The 21849-nt window shown below is 40.2% G+C and overlaps 1 protein-coding gene across 2 annotated transcripts in view; it reads left to right on the top strand.

Moving 5' to 3' along the window:
- Cntnap5 (contactin associated protein family member 5) overlaps positions 1-21849 on the top strand; it is a 919042-nt gene that overhangs the window by 179745 nt on the left and 717448 nt on the right. For both annotated transcript variants that reach the window (XM_040737777.1, XM_040737776.1), the window contains exon 2: positions 21139-21243. In XM_040737777.1, coding sequence (XP_040593711.1) covers positions 21139-21243 — 105 coding nt within the window. The remainder of the gene's footprint in view (positions 1-21138; positions 21244-21849) is intronic.

Genomic DNA, 21849 nt, shown 5'->3' on the forward strand with positions numbered 1-21849 from the left:
GCGAACTCTGGAGATACTGTCGTGTGTGCTCTCATGCTGTTCTCCAACCTCCAAACAGAAATCTCCAAAACTGGCTTGAATAAAGTTTTACTCTGGAAGTCTTTCCCTTGAACCTGTAACTCTTCCTGGTGACAAAGAAGTGTGGTTTTGGTGTATTCTGACAGTGTAACTATCCTGAAGAAGGTGTGTGTAGAAATCACCTTTTATTTTCCTGCCATTGAGATTGGCCCCTGATTGTCAGCAGATGATTTGAAGGGACTTTTCTGTTGTCTAGGTGAAGTTCTTCACAATGGTAGCCAAGGAGAGTCAAGATAACTAATGACCATGTACAGATCTTGGGCTAATCCCAGGTTTGGGACCTGGAGAAAGTCATTGAATACTTGAAGGCCTAATTTGCTTATAAAACCGGGATGTTAATATTTCATTCAGATGTGACTGGGGTCACCTGTGACAGTGGCCCATTGTCTGAATTTAGTAACTGGGGCATGCTGTCATAATTAGGGGAATGAGTGTAAATGGGGGAAAGTTAGATATGTATGGTCATTTTGAAATGGAATGGGATAATTTGGTATGTCCATAAGAAAAGTAGGACTTAAAACTCCTCTTCGTAAACCATGCCTTTTCATTCCAGCACAGGGATGAAATATATTTGCACAGTTCTCTGGTGTCATATCAAGTGGTTGGCAGGTGCCAGAGGTGTGAATCAGTCTGTGAGCGTCCTTTCAAGAAGAGAATAGTTAGAAGAAAACTGGAGAACAAAGACCACCCGTATCCTCAGGCCTTGTACATACAAGTGTAATTCATGAAACAGCTTCATCAGCTGCAGCTGGGAACTCAACAGGAAGCCAGCATCCTTATATTATCATGTCCAGTCTTCATGACAAATATGCTTCCTGTCAATTAGTAGCGATGCCATCTCCCCTATCTGTGTTTGCTATATTTACCTCTAAATTGAAGTTTCATTTAAAGAAAACACACTCACACCTAAGTCCAGGCATACACAGCAATGAGGTAAGGGAGAGAAGGCAAGCCGCAGTCCCTGTGAGAGAGAGCCCAACTCAAAATCTAAGCTGGGAAACAATTCAGGAAGACACCCAATGGTGACCTTTGGCCTCAAAGTGAATGTGCACCTACATGCACATATATGTGCATGGGCACATGTAAGCGTAAACACACATAGGTGCTTTCGCGTGCACGCACACATACATACACACGTGCATGTGTTCATAAATGAAGAAGCTAGACTTAATTATGAACACATCTCACAGATTCTAAGGAAATGGCCTGTGACCTATTTATTTTTTACTTAGATGAATCTGTCTGGACTCCTCACAAGAAGGTGAAGCAGAAAGCTTGTTTTTATTTTTCACTCTGCTTTTTTTCTTTCAAACTCCTGACTTAAGCACCTGAGATAGAGCTAAAGCCATTGGAGAAAATACCTTGTCTTCATTCCAGGAGGAAGTGCTTGGCAGGAGATTTTTGAACTATTGTTCCATCAAAGTTAAACTTAACCTTGCTTGGGGTGGAGGTGGGGATGAGGGAACTCTTACTGGGTCAGGAAGATGGCTCCGTGGATAAAGCACTTGTCACACAAGGCTGGAGACAGGAGTTCACATCTCTAGAATCTGTAAAAACCTGAGTCCCTTCCAATCCCAGCAATGCGGTGATACAGACAGAGGTTTTCAGGGTCCATACCGGGCATCTAGATGAGAAAATGAGCAAATCCACAATCTCTGGGCTCAATGAGAGATCCCAGCACAATAACTTCGGTAACAGCTAGCATCACATCTAAGCCTCCACTTGTGCAGGTACACGAGTGCACACAGACGTGTGAACACATAAAAGTGCACCAACACACCACGTACATGCACAAGAAATACAATAAAAATAGAAAAAAACTTGTCAATTTCAAATTGACTCCTCGTCAGGACAGTCCATCCAGACAAACTTGGGGGGGATTGGAAAAAAATAAAATGAAATACAGTGTTGGAAATGTAGAGATAAAGGAAGAAGAAAACCAGCAATATGTGTGCTCACAGGTGACATTACTGTGGATTGGCTATTGGCATCTCACGATTCTTGTGAGGACATAATGGGGACACCTTGATTCTCAGCTACTTCCTCCTCCCCAGATCTTGGCTCACCATTTTGAAACACACCAGTTTCTGTGTTGAGCAATGACAGGTAATTTCCCCAGAGTGATAATTGCTCTTAAATGTGCCCTTTCTTTCCTTCATGTTATTTAATTGCTAAAGAATTTCTAAAAAATGAAAGGTATTTAGTGAGCACAGTGAAGTGTGCTTTTCTGTTGTTTTTACTGAATCTGTTCGTGCATAATTGGAGAGGTTACAGGAGAGGAGAAAACTAAGGTTGAATCCACCTGCCCATATCTCTGGTAACTTTAACTTCATTGGTAATTTTAAATTACAAGAGAATCCTTATATCTGCCCATGTGACATTAACATTTATAGCATTTTATTCCTCATAGCTTCAGCCAGCATTTGCTCAAGAATCACAGTTGTGATTTAGGACAAGCAAGGAGAACATTTTACAAGGGAAAGTAGAACATGCTGAAGTATTTTGCCAGGAACAAGCTTTTTATTTTTAGTCTGTCCCCAAAAAAATCATTATCTAGAGTCCAGAAATGCCTCAAAAATCATTACATTTGAGAAGCAGCAGGTCATTCCCGAGAGCCTGCAGGATGTATGCCATTGGATGGCTGTGTTCTCTATCCCAGAGAGCTTTGTCTGCAACGGATGGGCACACCTGGGACCAGGTCACCCAGGCGACCCTCTGTTATACAACATACTTTGGCCCAGGAAATTTGTGCAGGGTTTTGACTGACTTGTTATTAAAACTAGTACTTCCACAAATGAAATCTGTTTATTTTCCTCATCAGGCTTAGATATGCTTTTAGTACAATGCATATGAAAAGATACACACACCAACAAAGATGGATTGGCAATTTAGATGTAAGCTCTGCTTTCAACTTTCCAGGGGTTTGGGGAGATGGTTCCATGAGCTGTGAGCATGTGGCTATGAGTTAGGTTCCCTAACATTCACTTAAGAACTATGTCAGGCAGTGTATCTATCACTATAGCTCCATTGTTGAGGAGAAGAGCCTGAAGGATGCCTAGGGACAGTTGAGCTGACCAAACAGCAGAGCCCAATAGTGAGTTTTGGGAAGAGTGAGAGACTCTCTCAGAAAGAGAAGTTGAGAAGCAATTTCAGGAAAACAACCCCTGGCTTCTGCTTGATCCTGCATGCGTGTGTACACGCACACACAATAAACAAACAGACATGCACACACAAATAACAGCATCACCAAAATATCTTTCCAGATGACAGTAACTACCTAGTTTAGAACCACATATAAAATGCAACCTGAGTGTGTGTGAAGACAACTCATGTCTGAAGTGACCATTGGTGGCCAATAAATAGCTCTATCATGTCCATTAAATACAGAATTTCAATCCAACAAGGGACCTGGTGGTAAAGCAGAAACTTTCCAATCCAAACATCTGCACAGTTTACACATAACTTATTTAGCATTTCACAGCATGCTATCAACACAGTGCTGTAGCTAGTGGTAACGGAAGCTTCTATGGATAAGCACTGTTGTCTGCTAGCGGATTTTTGCCTTGACCATCCCTTGTGGAGAGGAGACGCCATCCTTTCTGGTCAGAGCAGATACTACATCACAGAGAAGACAGTGGATTTGCTTGACTTTCCCAAGCCACCTTCTTAACAACAGCTACGAAATTTAATTTACTTTGCATGGTTTGCATATTCTTAAGACTTCCAGGCTCTATATAATCAGACTGTCCTCCACATGTATGATATTTTTCTTGTATCTTTACTAGCAACATATGAGTTGCTGCTGGAATAAGTGTCTTGCACCTTGGGAGATCTCTCATACTTTGGACACTATGCTTTCTCATCTATCAGACAATGAGCATATTTCCTGGTCCTATCTGCCTGAGAAACATTTTAGATCAAATAAAGAAGGATATATAAACAACACAAGTATGGGTGTAACATGGATTTCCTCCATATTCAGCATAAGAACTCAGTCTCCAACCCTGTGTGACTTGGTAAACAATTTTTTTACTGATATTCAGTGATATTTTGTACTTTAGGATTTAAAGTGCTTGCTTTAAACACTAGAATCTAAGTTTGATCACCAAAACCTACTTTTTTAAAAAAGCCGAAGTTCATGAGGGTTAGGGGGAGCTAGGGGGAGGCAAAGGAGGGAGGGGTAGGAGAGAAAACTGAGGTTGGAAAGTAAAATGAAACTTTAAAAAAGTGTTGTATGAAATTCTCAAAAATTAAACAAATATTATTTAATAACCAAAAATAATTGTCCATGCAATGACACACACTTATAATCCCAACACTGGGAGGGAAGGAAAAACAGGCAGACCTCTGGGGCTCCCTGGACAGGCAGCCTACTGTAATCAGTGTGCCACAGTGAGAGTTCTTATCTCAGAAAACAATCTGTAAGGTGGTGAGACCAACACTCTCGTCTCCATCTGGATAGGAACACATGCAACATACCAACATACACATATACCTGTCACCACACACACACACACACACATACAAAGACACAGACCTACATACATGTATACTTCACACACATACACACAGAGGAATCTGCTCAGTACCTGGATTTTGTGTTCCAATCTAAGACTGCCTTTAAAATATCTGAAGTTTTTCTTGTCATTACTGATCAAATGTATGGTGATCCTCACTATGAAAAGACAGGAAGGCATGTTCTCTGCACTGAAAAAGAGAGGTCACAGTGTGATATCAATGAAATAAATGGGTATAATTAGTTAAGTCTTATACTGAGGGGTGTAGCATACTCAAAAACTACAAGTGAACTGGGAAAGAAGGGAGTCAGGATATAAAATGACCCAAAGCCTCATCATAAGTAGATGTTCAAAGTCAAAGAACTAAAATTATTATTTGAAGGTATGTGGGTATGTGAACTCTCAATAACAGGTTCATAGCATCTTTCATTTCTCTGTTAACAGGACTCACAGTTCCCTGCCACTGAACAATTAGGAACCTAACACATGACCTTATCCTGTGCCTTGCTGCCTTACTGTTTACATATGAGCAGAGAGGTGTACTTTTCAGTAACTTGCTCTGGTGGCTTAAAATGAAATGTCCTCCATAGGCTCCCCAGTTGTGGAGGTTTAGGGGTACAGTCTTGCTGGAGGAAGCACATCACTGGAAATGGGCTTTGGGAGCTTAAAGCCTCATGGTGCTTCCAGTTCTCTCTCTCTCTCTCTCTCTCTCTCTCTCTGTCTCTCTCTCTCTCTCTCTCTCTCTTAATCTCTCTCTCTCTTTTTCTCTCTCTTTCTCTCCTCTCTCTTTCTTCTCTCTCTCTTCTTTATACTCATGATTGAGATGTGATCACTGAGATTCCTGATCCCAAACCACTCCTGACCCTTGCCATGATGGGCTTATTCATGCTTTGGAACATTAAGCTAATACAAACTAATCAATAAGTTGCTCTTGGCTATAGTGTTTTACCAAAGCAACATAAAAGTAGCTAATACAGTTATACTATATTGTTTTCATTTATCTCGAGAGAATATTGGTAGTCATTTAGAGATGTGATCATTTGTCACTTCTCTCCTGGTATAAAGATCTGTTAATTTTAGAAACTAATCTATGAGTTTCCTAGGACAACAAAGCAGACCATCAGCTTATCCAGAAATCTAGAGGCAGTTCTTCATTCTAACTTCCCTTTCCACTCCAAGTCCAGGTCATTGAATTTGGATACAGTTTTGCTCTTTCTGCTAATATCTCCATCCCAAATGCCACTGTGTTCTTTAGGCTTTGCTGCTTCTTCTATACTTTTCTATGTTCCCTAAGAGGAACCTTTAAACACCATGCTCATTACACATCATAGTCACAACGCAAGCATACATCTTTACATACACACAGAGAGAGAGAGAGAGAGAGAGAGAGAGAGAGAGAGCTACAGAGAGAGCCATGCCTTACTTTACAAATTGAAATCAAAACAAACTTTGTCTTTCTTCTTGTTTTATCATTCTTTAAAAATTTCATACATGGATACATTGTATCTTGGTCATATCCATGCCCACCTGCTAGGAAGTATGATTATTAGTGTAACACTGGTGAGACTGTTTATGGATGTAACCAACTGTTCTCTTTATTGGTTTTATGCTCAATAGGGCATAATTCATGTAATGTCCGGCAAACTCAGCTGTGGAAGAATAGTCCCTATGGGAGAGCCTGTTGAAGCTTTTGATAAATGGTCATGTTGTCAAGAGCAACGTTTATACAGATTAGTGTATCTCTTATCCAATGTGGTGTTTTTCTACTTTCAATCTTAGTATCTAAAATACAAACATGACAGACATTATTTTAATAGCTACATTTTAAAGTAAATCATGTTAGTACTAGAAATATTTACAGTCATGTTCTTGTATACGTGCAAGTATGTATGTTTAAAATATAAAAGGAAATTAAATGAAATAATAACATGCCAATCAGTGGGCTGGACATTTACATGATTTTCTCTTTGCTGTCCCACAAGACAGTGCATAGCATCCAGTTCCTTTTCACACTGAATTTAAATAATTTCCTGTAGGTTAGATACTAAATTGTAGAGCTGGGAAACGAATTTATCCTGCAATATATATACATATATGTGTGTGTATCTGTGTGTGTATACCAAACCATTGGTTTATTTGCAAATGTACAACAGTATCTAACACAAACACACAAGTACACACGTGCATGCTCACATGCATACTCATGCACACGCATTTATAATAATAAACAAATACATACATGCACAGCCCACACATGGGTGCAGCACACTATACATACATGTGCATACACATTCATGAACTACATGCTCATGCACACACACACAAGAAAGAAAGCCAAATTAGAAAGTGGAAAGGAAAGGTGTATTTTACTATGTATGGTCAGCCATCATTTCCTCATCTTCACAGAATAATATGTGTTCAAACTCCCAAGATAAGCTTCCTACATCCAAAAGAGAATCATTGGGATTAAACTCTATAGTGTGCTATTGGTCACCTGACCACTCAGCAGTTCTGCTTCAGGATTCAAATCAGACTTTTTACTGATTTCCACTTAGCTGAAGGAAGACACAGAGACTGCAGTGTTTCTCTTAGGAACAATTCTGCCTCCTACATGTGAACTGAAATGGCTTTCTGGGTGTGCATGAATTGACTGAACATCACTTTTAGATCATGGTTTCCTGAGTAACCAAGATTTTTGGTGTAATTTACAACTACTCAATGGGAATCATGATTAGCTATTGGAGGTTTAACCCCATTGCATTAAAAAAAAAAGAGAGAACAGGTTCCCACTGAGAAAAATGCAGTTGTATAAAAGAAACTTCCAACACTGATGAGGACTGAATTAAAAGAAGCACTGTCCTAGAAATGCTTCTCTTTTCTCACCTTTATATTTTATACATAATCAATTGATCCTTATACTTTTTAAAGTAGAAAGACATCATCTCTACTTGCAACTTTTTATCTTCCATATTTTTCCATTTTCCTAATCTTATCATCTTATACTACACCATCCATTCATGTATTGAACATGCATATCAATGAGAATATCTGAACTTGAAATTTCTGCGTGTGTATAAGCACATGATGTCTGCATGCACGCATACAGATGTAGACATAGTATATAATATTGACACCTGGGAACATAGAGGATTACATTATGTGTGTTTAAGATTAGGAAATATTTTAAAGATTTATTTTATGTTTAAGTGGTGTGTGTGTGTGTGTGTGTGTATTCACACACACATAAATATGTGTAAGCACATGTGCACGTGAAGCCCCCCTCACAGACCAGAATCATGGGTTCCCTGAAACTGGAGTTACTGACATTGTTTACAGCCTGACATGGATGCTGGAAATAGAATTCAGGTACTCTGGGAAAACAGTACTCATTTGTGATTATGCTGCCATCCCTAAAGCCAAAGGGGAAAATAGTGTAAATAAAATTCCGTTTCTTCAAAGATTAGTTTTTCTAAATAGTATTTTAGAAAACTGTCTAAAACCAGGTCTTAAAACGCTGTAGGAGGAAGGCTGAAGCAGAAGAATCCCTGTAAGTTAGGCTAAATAGTAAGATCTTGGCTCAAAAACCAAAAAAAATCAATCAAACAAACAAAACCTTGCAAAGTAATCTAGCCTCTGCTCCTCATTTCTAATACTCCAAAATCTCTGAATAATTTCTTCTGTGAATATTGTAGTATATCTTTATAATAAAAGCACCCCATTCTTTCTAATTCAATTAAATTGAAGGTTCAGTAATAACCCCAATAATTCAGGAGAGTCATACTTAAGTTTATACAGCACCGGAGCATTATTTTTAAGGGTGTGGTCCCCAGGCATCTTTCCAAACAGGTCTAAGACTCCTGACCTTTGACTGTTGGGTCTCACTGTGACATATTTACCAAAACACAGTGCCATCAGTGACATCAATGAAACTTCCAGGAGCTGTGATGCCATTTTGGTCTGTCTGTCTACAATTCAACATTTTTCTCTTGAAGCTTGCAGTGCTGGTCCTTTTGTTTGTAGTTTTGTTATTTTGCTGGTTAGTACATCATGTAGAGATTCTTTCACAGCCATGGACTTTACAGTTAATGCATCATATTCAGGTCCTTTCACGACCATGGCCATTCTGGTTAGTGTATCCTATGGAACTCCTTTAGTGACCATGACTATTGGAGGATCTGATGCCTCCTGTGTTTCTGCAACAATTTCTAGAGTTGGGGGGACTTTGTGCTCTCATTTTGCAGAATTTATTTCTCTTCCTACAGTTTTTATTTCATCTCCTTTTTCTACACCATAGGTTTTAAGATTTGATTTCTTACTCATGTCTCAGAGATCTTAGACTTTGCTGTCACATTTAGTCATTTATTGCTGTTCTTGTTTGTCTTTATTGATGCCTGCACGTTGACCTTATTTTCCATTCCTAACAGCCTTCTTTTTTATTTATTTTGCCTATTTGTTATGTTTTCTAATATTTTTCTTTTAGGAGTTATCTTTTTTCCAACATACATGTTTGTTTCTTTTTAGTTTCCTCTCTCTTCTATGTTGTTGATCTTATGAGTGTACTGGTTGTTATTTTTTCTCAAGACAGGGTTTCTCTGTGGTTTTGGAGGTTTCCCTGGAACTAGCTGTTGTAGTCCAGGTTGGTCTTGAACTCACAGAGATCTGCCTGCCTCTGCCTCCCGAGTGCTGGCATTAAAGGTGTGCGACACCACTGCCTGGCTTCTGGCTGATTTCTTTTCTTTATTCATCTGCTTGATCTGCTTGTTTGTTTTCCCCTTAATGTCGTTCGCAACTTTGGAAGCGTTTTTTTTTTTTTACTCACTGCCTTTTCAGTATCTTTGGATTGTAACTAAGGAAGCATGATATCATGAGGGTGTAATTTTACCTTGCTTTGTCATAGTGTGCATGATGCTTTGTTGAGGTAGATTCCTGGTTTCCTACAGACAGAACTTCTTGTTTTATTTGAGGATTTTCTTAGTAATCAACCTTTTCTTAAATATTCTGTTCCCAGTGCCGCTCAGTTTGTATTTCTAATAGAAACTACAAGCTAACAGCAATACCACCAAGTGAAACATCATCTGGAACCTCACCAAAATAAACTAAAACAAAGAAAATTTACCAGCAGGTACAATGAAACAGAAAATTGCAAAACTTGTTTCAATCGTATTACAAAATCAAATTGTATAGAAGTTAAACATGGAAGTAATAGATGAGCTGGGTGGTGGTGACTTTAATCCTAGCACTCTGGATGCAGAGGTAGGTGAATCTCTGTGAATTCAAGGCCAGCCTGATATACAAAGCAAGGTCTAGGAAATCCAGGACTGTTATACAGAGAAACTCTGCCTAGAAAAACCAAAAGATGGAGAATTGAAAGAGATAAAGAAAATATGAAACAAAGGAGAAAAATTATGGAAAAACAAAGGAACAAATAACAGGACTAAGTAAAAGAAAGGGAAAAGAAAAATGGATTACAATTTTTTGAAGATGAGGGAAATGGACAAGAGAAAAATTGAAGTAAATTGATGGCCAGATAAAGAAACTGTGTAAACAGTGCCACACAAATATAAGAAGTATAATGGTTGGTAAAGCTTCTTTTAGAAATTGAAATTTAAATGCAATCAAAATGTAATTAAAAAGAAGAAATGCAAGTGACAAGACCAAAAGAAAAGAAAAGGGAGCATTGATGTAGCTTCTTTCTGGCTCCTCTAGAGTGTGAATGAGGAGGAGGCAAGGAGAGTCTTGAAGTACCTACACTCTCCTTTCTGTAGCATGTAGTCTACTCCTAAGCCAGGATAGAATGAATGTCAGGTGTCCAGTAGAGCTGAAATCCTGTGAATACTTCCACTTCTCTGTGTGTCACAAGCCTTAGAGGCCGATACCTAGCCTTACAGCTCCTGAACTGAACAGATTCTCTCAGTCTCTTATGATTTCTCAATCATACATCCTATATCAGCTAATATCCTAGCTAAAGGGTGTCTCCCATGTATACTGGGACTGGGAGAAGCAACTAAGACTGATATATATATATATATATGTATGTATGTATATATATATATATATATATATATATATATATATATATATGGATGGGTCAACCATCATGGTGGGATGAAGACAAAGGAGTTAAACATTCAGCCTGTGTTTTAGAGTTATGTATCCTACTAGCAATAAGCCTCGTGACAGATATATTGCTTCAAAAGTTTTATCACAATCTGACCTTAGGCTCACAGTTATTAGTATCTAAGCTATACATTGATAATGATGTCAGCTCTTATGAACTGAGAGTGCTGTCACCAGTCTCCATAGTCCTCACTACCCAAGTTAAACCTCCTGCCACCTAAACTACCTAGGGCTATTCTTGATTTTAAGATTTAATTAACATGGTTTTTTCAGTTGATTACATCTGTCCTTTGGCATACACACACACACACACACACACACACACACTGCACTCTGTTTTCTCTCATCTCCCTAGTCTCTACCCATACCACTGCTGGAGAGTGGCATGCTCCCTGTGCTGATAGTGGTTATTTGCTGAATCACATTGCTCTGAACTCTTCTCAGGATGAGTTCTGTCACATTCCTGTGGTTTCTGATGCTATTCCAATCATTCTTTTAGAATAGAGTCTGTTGTTTGCAATCTTAATTCCTTTCATTCACTGTGTCACACATCAAGGCCTAACTTTCCACCTCAGAAAACATCCTAAAGGGAAGATGCAAGAAACTTTTGTTGAATTCAATCAAGCTATTGATAAGTTAGATTTAAGGAAATAGAAGAAAAGTGCAGTAGTTTGAAGAAAAGAAAACATTCCTTGGGAAGAAAACAAAAGTCAAAAACACAAACAGGACTTTGGGATATGTCCTGGCCATTGCACACAACATCTTCCTGCAGCTGTACCTATCTTCACAAGACCTGTACAAGATCAAGCCAGTCAAAATTGCAGCAAAGGGGGAGGGCAGGACCTGAGGCTCCGCCCCTTTTGGAGGTGCTACTGTCAGTTGCTGATTCCTAAGGGTGGGATAGTCACTTACATTTGGGGATACAGCTCCTGGTGTCTTGCTCTTGCCCCAGTTGATGACCCCAAACCCATGTACATATAGGGGGGCAGTCATTGAACTGGGGATTATAAATAACAACAACAACAACAAAAATAGAAATTGAGTATGAAACTGGAGGGGTGATTATGTGGAGTTCAAGGGAATAGAGGGAAGTAGTATCAGATGGATAATACACATTGTACAATGCTAAAACACATTCAGATAATAAAAAAATAAATAAAAACCAACAGCAGTAGGAAAGCATAACTCAGCTGGAGTTATAATCTGATAAGAAAACAATTTATGACTGGGATTGTGCAATAACCATGGTCAGTCTGATAAAGAAAGAGCTATGCTCACACTCACAAGAAGGGGTCAGTTCACCAGGTTCAGTAGCCACCTTAGTGCTGAGGGGCAACTACATGAAAAACAGTGGACACAGACCCACATTGACCCTCGTTAAAAGTTTACACACACATACACAGAGGCAGTCTGTGTATGCATGGTGGTCATTACCAATTCCTAACCTTCATGACAGCCTCCAGTGCTGTTTCTACTGTTATTCCTGACACCTCAGAACTGTACCGTTGACCACCCAGAGGTTTCCTTTGTATTGATCCCTCTGTCACATAGAGAGCTTACTCAGCAGCCTGGGAACTGCTCCTTTGCTTGCCCTAGAGAGCTGCAGCACTGCTGACCCTAGACAGAGAGCTGCAGCACTGCTGACTGCAGACAGAGAACTGCAGCACTGCTGACCCTAGACAGAGAGCTGCAGCATGGCTGACTGCAGACAGAGAGCTGCAGCAATGTTGACTATAGACAGAGAACTGCAGCATGGCTGACTGCAGACAGACCTACTCTAGGAGCCTCTCAAAGCATGGAACTCCTGGGTGTGCCTTTTTGCTTCTTGAATCTAACTGTGATGGAGCCTCAGGGGCCACTTTGGGAGGAATGTTACTAATCCAGACCATGTTTTCCCCTCCAGCTGGGATGTGATTACCTAACAAGCCTAAATGATCCTCAAAGCCCTCTTGTTTGCACCGAGATGGGACTGGGGTATCTGCAGTCCCATTTCAGGACACATCTGTGGACACATTAGCCTGTCACCAACCACAGACCAGTTAAAGGAGAGTTTCTGTGTTCATCTCTAGCATATTTTGAGGGATTCTCCATACTTAACTTTCACTCTCTCCAAAGTCACACAGAAACTCTGACTTGTAGCATGAACTCAAATGTGGTAATGGAGCAGCAGACAGGAGTGACTTATCCTTTTACAGCTTAGGATACCTACAACAGAGAAACAGGAAGTAACCTAGTATATACAATGTCCAAGAAGAAGACCCAGGACCCTTGATCTTGGGACATGTCCTGTCTGTTTTTCATGCAATTGTGCCTAAGCACAAGTTTTTGTTTGTTTGTTTGTTTTGTTTTGTTTAAATTAGAAACAAACTTGTTTTACATATCAATCCCAGTTCCCTCTCTCTCCCCTCATCCCCTGCCTCTCACCAACCCCCTATCCCATCCCCTTTCTGCTCCCCAGGGAGGGTCAGGCCTTCCAGGGGGATCTTCAAAGTCTATCAGATCATTTGAGCAGGGCCTAGCGGCCCCCCACCGCCCCCCCCCCCCAGTGTAAGCACAAGTTTTCATTTTTTTTTAAACAATGGTTGGATTTGGTGGTAAGAATTGAACCCAGGGGCTCAATGCCTGCTAACCAACTGTTCTACCACTGAAGAACAACACAGCACCTTTTGATAAAATGGAAGATCTGGTGGTTGACCCCAGGCCTCTGAGTCCACTGTCCTCCTCTAACCAACAGTCTGGCCCTGACTGCCCACAACATAATGCAAGAGCAGCCATTGTAGTAGTGTGGAGACAGAGGGCTGGGCCCAGAAGGAGAGGTGCACTTTAGAGAACTGTCATCTTTTGGTCTGCTCATAATGAAGTCATTTGTCCTTGGGTTTTATGGTACAGACAGGAGACAGGCTCAGATTTAGGGGCAAAAACAAGTATTTATTCTCCTTGTTTGCTAAGTTAAATTATAGGTAACAACAGGAAAAATAAAGGAAGGTAGAATCCTGAGTTATTGCCTCTAAGTACCCGTTAAGACATGCTAGAGAGTTCATACTTTAAACAAAGTAGGTCGTTACATGTTCAATACTAAGAGGAATTTTATCTTGCCGATAAATGCAAGTGAATCTCTTTAGCTCTAAATCCCCATATGCTGACAATTTACTGTAGTAATCAAGATGATACACACAATTTCACTTCAGTACCATCTGTAACTCCATTGGTATTTTAATAATAATGAATAAAAATATATGTTGGCAACAAAAAAAATGTTACTTAAAGCAGCAGGATATTAAACATTGAGCAGTCACTTCTAAGAAGCTGTGCTAATGTGGGATTTACTCCCTGTTCTGTGTGTGCTGCTCTGTGCTCTGAAAGGGCATTCTTAGAATGTGGAGCACATATGAGCGAAAAACAAGTCACCCCCATGCCCAGAGTGTTAAGTGTAAACTTTCTGAGGATTCCATGCAGATACTCAGAAACAAATACATGAATTTCTTTTGATTTTCTCTTTTTACCTGTTCATCTATCCTTTGTTCTTCCTCCCCTTTGAGGAGGAAGGCTGAGAAATGTATCTGAAGGGAGAAATCAGGAAGCAATGAAGATGTAAGCAATTGTTATTTGTCAAGGGTTTCCACAGGCAAGAAACAGCTTTCTGTTAGCAATAAGATACATTAATAAACTATACTTACTGTCTTAGCTATATAACTCATCATTGTGATGAAATACATTGTTTCCAGTGTCAGGAAACTCAGGCTGAACAGGAAGGGGGATGAGCTGCAACACCCACAACATATGCCCTTAGTGGTCCCTTTCTTCCAAGGAAACTCCACCAGATGAAGATTCTGTAGCTTTCCACACACCACCACCACCAGCACCACCAAATGTTCAAGCACCTGATTCTCTGGAGACAGTCCTCATTGAAAACACAAGGCACATTAAATAAATTATTATGAGTGTTGTAAATAACTGTGGCCTGCCTCGCACAGAAGTGGAATGTATCCAGAGTTCACCAGTGTGATGTGGGGTAATGTTCTTGTTCACTGTAAAGATCTGTCAGTCATATTGGTTTAATAACATGCTGATTGGCCAGTAGCCAGGCAGGAAGTATAGGTAGGACTGCCAGACTAGGAGAATGCTGGGAAGAGGAAGGCTGAGGGTAAGTAGCTAGCCAGATGTAAATGAAGCAAGATGACAATGTCTTACTGAGAAAAAGTGAAAAGCCACGTGACTAAAACATAGTTAAGAAGTATGGGTTAATTTAAGTTGTGAGAGTTTGTTTGTAATAAGCTTAAATTATAGGCTAAACGATTTATAATTAATATAAGCCTCTGTGTGTTTATTTGGGACTGCTGTGGGATGGGGCAGGACAGAAACTTCCATCTATAACAGTATACAGTGTTATGCTTATATCTTGGTCCAAGTTGGTCCAGTAAAAGTCCTAGGTAGATTTTGTCATCCCTTCTGACCCATAACTCATCATTTATGAAGGTAATTCAGTTGTTTGCATGGTTTCATAGGCCCAATAATCTCTGAATATTAGAATAGGTTGTTTGTAGATAAGTCATAGGTTGTGTTAACAGCTTCTGAACTATAAAAGCAGATGAGCTTTTGGTCCCACTAGGCAGGCTTTGATTTTTATTGACGTAGTATAGCAAGCAAGCATTTCTTACCTTTTTTTTTTTGGTATTTCGAGACAGGGTTTCACTGTATTGTTTGTTTGGAGGCTCACTCTATAGACCAGGCTGGTCTCAAACTCACAGAGATCTGCCTGCTCTGCCTGCCGATTGCTGGGATTAAAGGCATGCAACACCAATGCCAGGCAAGCATTTCTTTTTTAAGTTAAAATAAAACAGTATAAATTTAGAGAGATGGCTCAGCAGTCAGCAGTGTTTACTGCTCTTGAAAAGAACCTGGGTTCAGTTCCCAGCTTTCAACTCAGGCAATCTAAAACAGCCCATACCTCCTGCTTCAGGAACCCTGTTTTGGCCTCCACAGAACCTATCCACATGCATGCCCATGCACACACGCACGCACACACACACACACACAGAGAGAGAGAGAGAGAGAGAGAAGAGAGAGAAAGAAACACATAAACATAAGTAAAAATAAAATTAATATTAAAAATGGAGAAAGCAGAAAAGATGATCCCTTACTGAAATGATGGTCATTTGCTAAAGAAAAATAATCATAACCACTTCAATTAGGGCTCCATTTTAATTGCATCTGCAATTTGAAAAGAATATCACAGGAAGGAGAATTTTGAGATCTCATTCTGGAAGTAGTATGAAGCCATGGCCAAAGGGGTGTGGCCACTAACACAAATACACTGGTAAGGACAGATGCCACCACAGTAGTATGCTGTGCATTTGATGATGCCTGCTTCACAATTCCTGGAGAATCCTTTTGGTGTATCTCAAAATAATGCATTGAAAGTGGGTATAACGAATGCCTGATGTTTAGTCCCTGCCCTGGCCAGGACAGAAAGTAGAATGCTTATATATTAAGGTAGGATTCATTAGACTGATTTACACTACAGTCCAATTAAGTGCCCATGGCTGTTTTCATACTGAAGAAGCTGAGAACAGGTATCTTCTCAGACAAGAGGCTGGAGGTTATGGCAACCCATCTGGTACAGGATGCTTCAGCTTTACCCATCTAGTACTGACAACCTGAAGGATTCCTAGAGAACTGTCGAACTTTAGTCCACACTGGATGACCAAAGAGACTGAATCATGATGTCAGTATAGGGTGCTATCAGTAGTGATAGCAGCAGCAACCATGTAGAACTCTTCACAAGGGTAGCTATCTTCTCATGGGTGCTTCATACTAAGCCTCTTTTCCTCCTGTCAGTAAGATGCTAAGAAAAGCATGGAAAAGAAGCAAAAGCTTTTCCTTTGTACTTTCTTCTTGCTAGGTGCTACCAGAAGGAACTGCCCACATTCGCAGTGAGTGTTCCTACTTCAACTAACCTAATTAAAAAATCCCTGATCCCTGTGCCAAGAGACTCTACTCTTAGTTGATTCTAAATTCATCAGCACAGGTCCTCAAGATTTTTTTCTCCCAAACTTAAAACATTTCCCTCTGCACCAGAACACATGCTACCCTTGATGTTGGGGCAGGAGGATTGCAAATTGGAGACTATAGGCTACATATTCAAGTCTCACAAACAGAAACTCCCCCCAGATCTGGGTTCTTCACTCTTTTTCCTTACACACACACACACACACACACACACAGAGAGAGAGAGAGAGAGAGAGAGAGAGAGAGAGAGAGAGAGAGAGAGAGAGAGAGAGAGAGGACAACATGATGGGGAGAAGGGGATTCACAATTTATTCAAACACTGTAGGAAGCTGAGGAAGTAGAGGAGCCTAAATTCAAGAGACAATGCAGTAGGAAGCCTGTAGGAGTGACACAGCAGATGGCATTTCCTTTCCTTTCTTTCCAGACATGTGCTGGGTGTGAAGTCAAATCAGTCTCTACAGGATGCCCAGCTGTATGTCAAACAAACCCCGTGATCTCCTCTTCACACATCTTCACCCTTTTCTCTTCTGTGCTTCTCCTGTGTCCTTAACTCACAGTGAGCCCTTAGCATAGAAGAGCCAGCCGCAGCACCAGCTCTTTTCAGAGAACAGAAGCAAGACCCTAGGAATGATAGGTCTCCTCCTGGAAGGCAGCAGGTATCCCAGAAGCCCATGCTGCTATCTGCACTTATGGGGGCTTCATACTAAGCCTTTTTTCCTCCTGACTTTATTACATCACAGAGTTTCTGACTGAATACGGTGCAGATATATGCCTCTCTGCTTAGCAGGTATGAAGTCACTATTGGTCCACTTACCTAGATTGTATTCAGACAGCCTGGCAGAGGAAGAAACAAATCTATGATTTGCAACCTCAAACTTGAAAGGCCCAGTCTATTCTCTCTTGGAGTTATTGCCTAAACATGCAAATGGCACAGGGAACATCCCCTTAAGCTAAATGAAGTCAGGATGGCCTCTCTTCCTTTTTGATTCAAAATTCTCTCATTTTTGTCATTGTTTCAAGATCATAAGTTCAGACGGGTTCTTAAGAACCCATTCTTCAAGTATACCAGTTCTGTGAGGAAAATACACATAAAGTTCTCACCTGGGCCTGTCCTTTGTCCAAGGTCATTGTTCATAGATTTGCTGATGCGCAAAAATTGTCTGAAGAAAGGTCAGAGGTTGAAATAGCCAGTAGATTACTTGGTTATTATTGCTGTGAGGCCAATGGGTTCTTGAAGTTCAGATCTCCTAAAACTGTTGTCTGTGAGAAGAGGAAGAGGAATATTGAGCAGAGCTAAACATTAGTGAATGTGCCCAATCTTTCCCTGTAGGACATCTGTTTATATGCTTATATCTGTGAATGGTCTGTAAGCAACCTCAGGTGTATGACTCTGTGGTGTATGGCTCTACTGAGTATGGCTCTACAGTGTTTGGCTCTAAGGTGTATGACTCTGTTTTGTTCATATCTATCTCCAGTACCCATATGAGGACAGGTACAAATAGAACCTCAAAATATATGAATGACTTAAATTCAAATGATTAGGCTATAACTACGTTTCTACGTTGTAGGCATTTTAGCAATTTACATGAATACATGAGGGCTACTGCTAAAAGGAGAAAAACTAAGCTCCAGGGCTGTTTTTTAAGTGATATGTGGTTTGAACTGACTTTAGAGTTTTTTTAAAGTATGTTCACTGCCCTTAAAATACAAAATATGAATTTTACAACAATAAAAGATTCACTGACAAGAAAGGCTTATGGGATGACCAGAGCCATGAGCACAGTATGTACAAGGTCATCCGTGACACATGGAAAAGTTATCAGAGCCTAATAATGATAACTTCACTCTGTGTGCTTGTGTGTCTGTGGGCTTGTGCATGTGTGTGCATGCATGTTTGTTTATATTGTATTGTTCAGGTACACATGTGTGCAGGTGCACATGCAGTCTGGCACATGTCTGTGTGTCTGTGGAAGCCAGAAAACACTTGAGAATCTTTCCTCAGTACACTGCCTACCTGACTTTTAAGATAGGGTCTCTCACTGGGCTGGAGCTCACAAAATAGGTTATTCAGGCTAGCAAGCAATCCCCAAAGATTCACTTGTCCCTTCCTTACCGGTTCTGGTATTAAAGAGTATTGCACAGCATCCAAAATTTTACCTGAGCAGTTGAACTCTGATCCCTAAGTTGCCATAGTGAACACTTGGCAAGTTGAGCTATCCCTACAACTGTAGTTTACATTTGATAACAAAATGATCACAAGAAAATACAATTTCTGCCTTGCATCTGTGGGTGTGTGTGAGTGTATGTGGGTGTGTTTGTGTTTGCTTGTGTGTATGTGTGTGGGGGTGAGAGAGAAGGAGAGACAGGGAGAGAGAGAGAGAGAGAGAGAGAGAGAGAGAGAGAGAGAGAGAGAGAGAGAGAGAGAGAGAGAGAGAGAGAGAGAGAGAAATCATACAGTACTTTGTGGTGTGAAAGCAGCTCTCTAGCCTGCATCCTGTTTAGGAGAAAAGCAGCCACATGTTCCATGTTCCATGGAACCCTGCTCTATGCTCCTAACCCAAGAGCCACTAGGCTGTCATTGCTATGTTTCTGATATTTTCCTCTCCAGTTGGGATACGCCTCTGTTACATCCTTGTCAAACAATGTTTAAGCATTTGCATTTGGGATAAACCCTAAACATAGAATACTAGGTAATTTTTAAACACACTTAACAAACAAGAATTTAATCCTCATGTTTCTAATTATTTTTCCTGCAATTATCTGAAACACAGCTTTGTAAGAATTGACTAGGAAAACAAGCATGATCCTATGTAAATGTTCTTTTCTAATGTTAGATCACTTCCTCCCAAGAGCCTGCATACCAGAAAATTTACCTTGAGTGGCACGTTTCAAATCTGTTTTGAATAAGTTCTGTCTAGATTTTATGAAGTCATTTTTCAATGTCCCAGAGAATCAATTATGTACAAAATGGAAAAATTTAGAAAGAATGTTGGCTTTGTGAGGTGTGCTAATTGGTTGATTGATTGGTCCTTTCTCTTGTCCCTGCCATCATCATTCACCATCACAGTCTTTCACACACGGTTACTTGAGTTCTATTATGCAGTAGATCCCTTGGTAAGGGCCTCCAAAAACATGAGCATCTAGCAGAAGATACAGAAAAATGCATCCCTCCAGTACAATGATGACTAAGTTCCCTAACCTGTCATGTGCTACTGTATGAGAATATCTGAGAGAGGGTCCCTGATAAGGGTGACACTGATAAGGGGACACTAATAAAGGAGTCTGATATCCAGGTGCTAGTATGTAGCAAGGCCAAATCACCAAGTCACTAAGTGACAGAAGGAAAGACACTGAGAAACTTCAGTTCTTAAACACTCATCTCATATGGAAGGTAGGGCTCTTATGGCTAAATCATCTCTTAAAGATCCTGCTTCAGCCAGGCCATTAATCCCAGAACTCGGGATGCAAAGGCACATGGATCTCTGTGAGTTTGAGACCAGCCTGGTCTACAAGAGCTAGTTCCAGAACAGCCTCCAAAGCCACAGAGAAACCCTGTCTCACAAAACCAAATAAAGAAATAAAGATCCTGCTTCTTAGTTTGGATGCATAATAATTAAGTCTCAATGCTAGTTTTGGTGAACACAAATGTTCAATCCAGTTATGGGTGTGGTATGTGCCAAGTGTGAAGACCAAGTTCCTCCATGTGAAATCCAGTGACTATGGATTACGGTGAACTTGGAGGGACATAACAAGGTTTCTATTAATGGTCCCTTTGACACAATGACCCATATTTGGGTATTTAGTACTATCAAAGCAGCCTTAAAAAGTACCCTCATCAAAGAAGGCTAGACGTTTAGCTATTGATGTAACTATACAGTCCAGGATTGTATAGCATCTGCGACTACACACTTTTACTTCCTGCAACATAAGTGAACTATTAGGTAAGTAACACGTTTCTCACTGGCTCATTCACAAGTTGTAGTAAGAAATTCAAAATTATCTTATTGGGATGGACACATTTACTGCTAGGGTCCTTGGAGGCTGAGGATGGGAGATAAACAATACTCTCCTATAAGAGTCTCCCGTCTCATGGACTACACACAGACATGTTGTGAGGATATGTTCAAATGCTCAACTAAGTGATGGATTGGAAGCTAGATTTTTGACTCAAACAAATCTTCCCAAGAGTTTTGGTTATCCTACTCACTAGTGTTGTGAACTTGAACCCCTCTAGCCTTCATTTTCTCCATCTGTCAAAGGAAGTCAGATATACCATGTTTGAAGCTATGAGAATTACCTGCAATAACACACACTGAAATAGTCCCAAACCTTTTCCATAGCAGATTGCTAATAAATGAAAGGACCTGTTTTTCTTGCCAATTGAATCTAACCTCTCCTGATTTCCCTGTCTTTTCAGACAACTGTGATGACCCATTGGCCTCCTTCCTCTCTCCAAAGGCTTTCTCCAGCTCCTCAAATCTCACTGGAAGTTCCAGCCAGGCTCAACTCAACTGGAGAATGGGTAAGTACAGTAATCCCTAAATCCATGTGTTAGATGAAGGCATAGTAATTGCTAAGGAGAGAGAAAGTGCTGTGTCTATACTGGGTGCACATCTAAAATCACAATATAAAAGGAAATCTGGAAATTAAATCTATAACAAAAATTCTTCCCATCATGTAATAGATAGTCAACACACACTGAAATATATTCCTCCAATTCAAAGACCCACCAAGAAATACTTTGAGTTTGTTTTGTTTTGCTTGAGGTGCTGCTCCTGGTAACCATGGCTCCAGGCTTGTTAGGAAAGTGCTCTCTTAGAGAAGCATACGACTATCCTGTGAAATTCTTTGTGTAGATTAGCATGTGTGCATGTACTTGTTTGTATACAGACAATATGTGAGTATATATGCAGGCACACAAGTATGCAACATATGCTGGGGGAGAAACAGAGAACAACTTTGAGTGATGTTTCTTATATGCTATCTACTCTTACGTTAAAGGAGTTTGAAGGTTAGTCTGCCTGGCTTTCTGACTCTGCCTGGTTACAAGCATGCACTATCAGGCCTATTTTTTAAACATGGGTTCTGTGGGATCAAACTCAGATCTTCATGCTTGTATGTAAGCACT

The sequence above is a fragment of the Mesocricetus auratus genome, unplaced genomic scaffold, assembly GCF_017639785.1.
Source record: "Mesocricetus auratus isolate SY011 unplaced genomic scaffold, BCM_Maur_2.0 Super-Scaffold_100676, whole genome shotgun sequence".
NCBI classification, from domain to species: domain Eukaryota; kingdom Metazoa; phylum Chordata; class Mammalia; order Rodentia; family Cricetidae; genus Mesocricetus; species Mesocricetus auratus.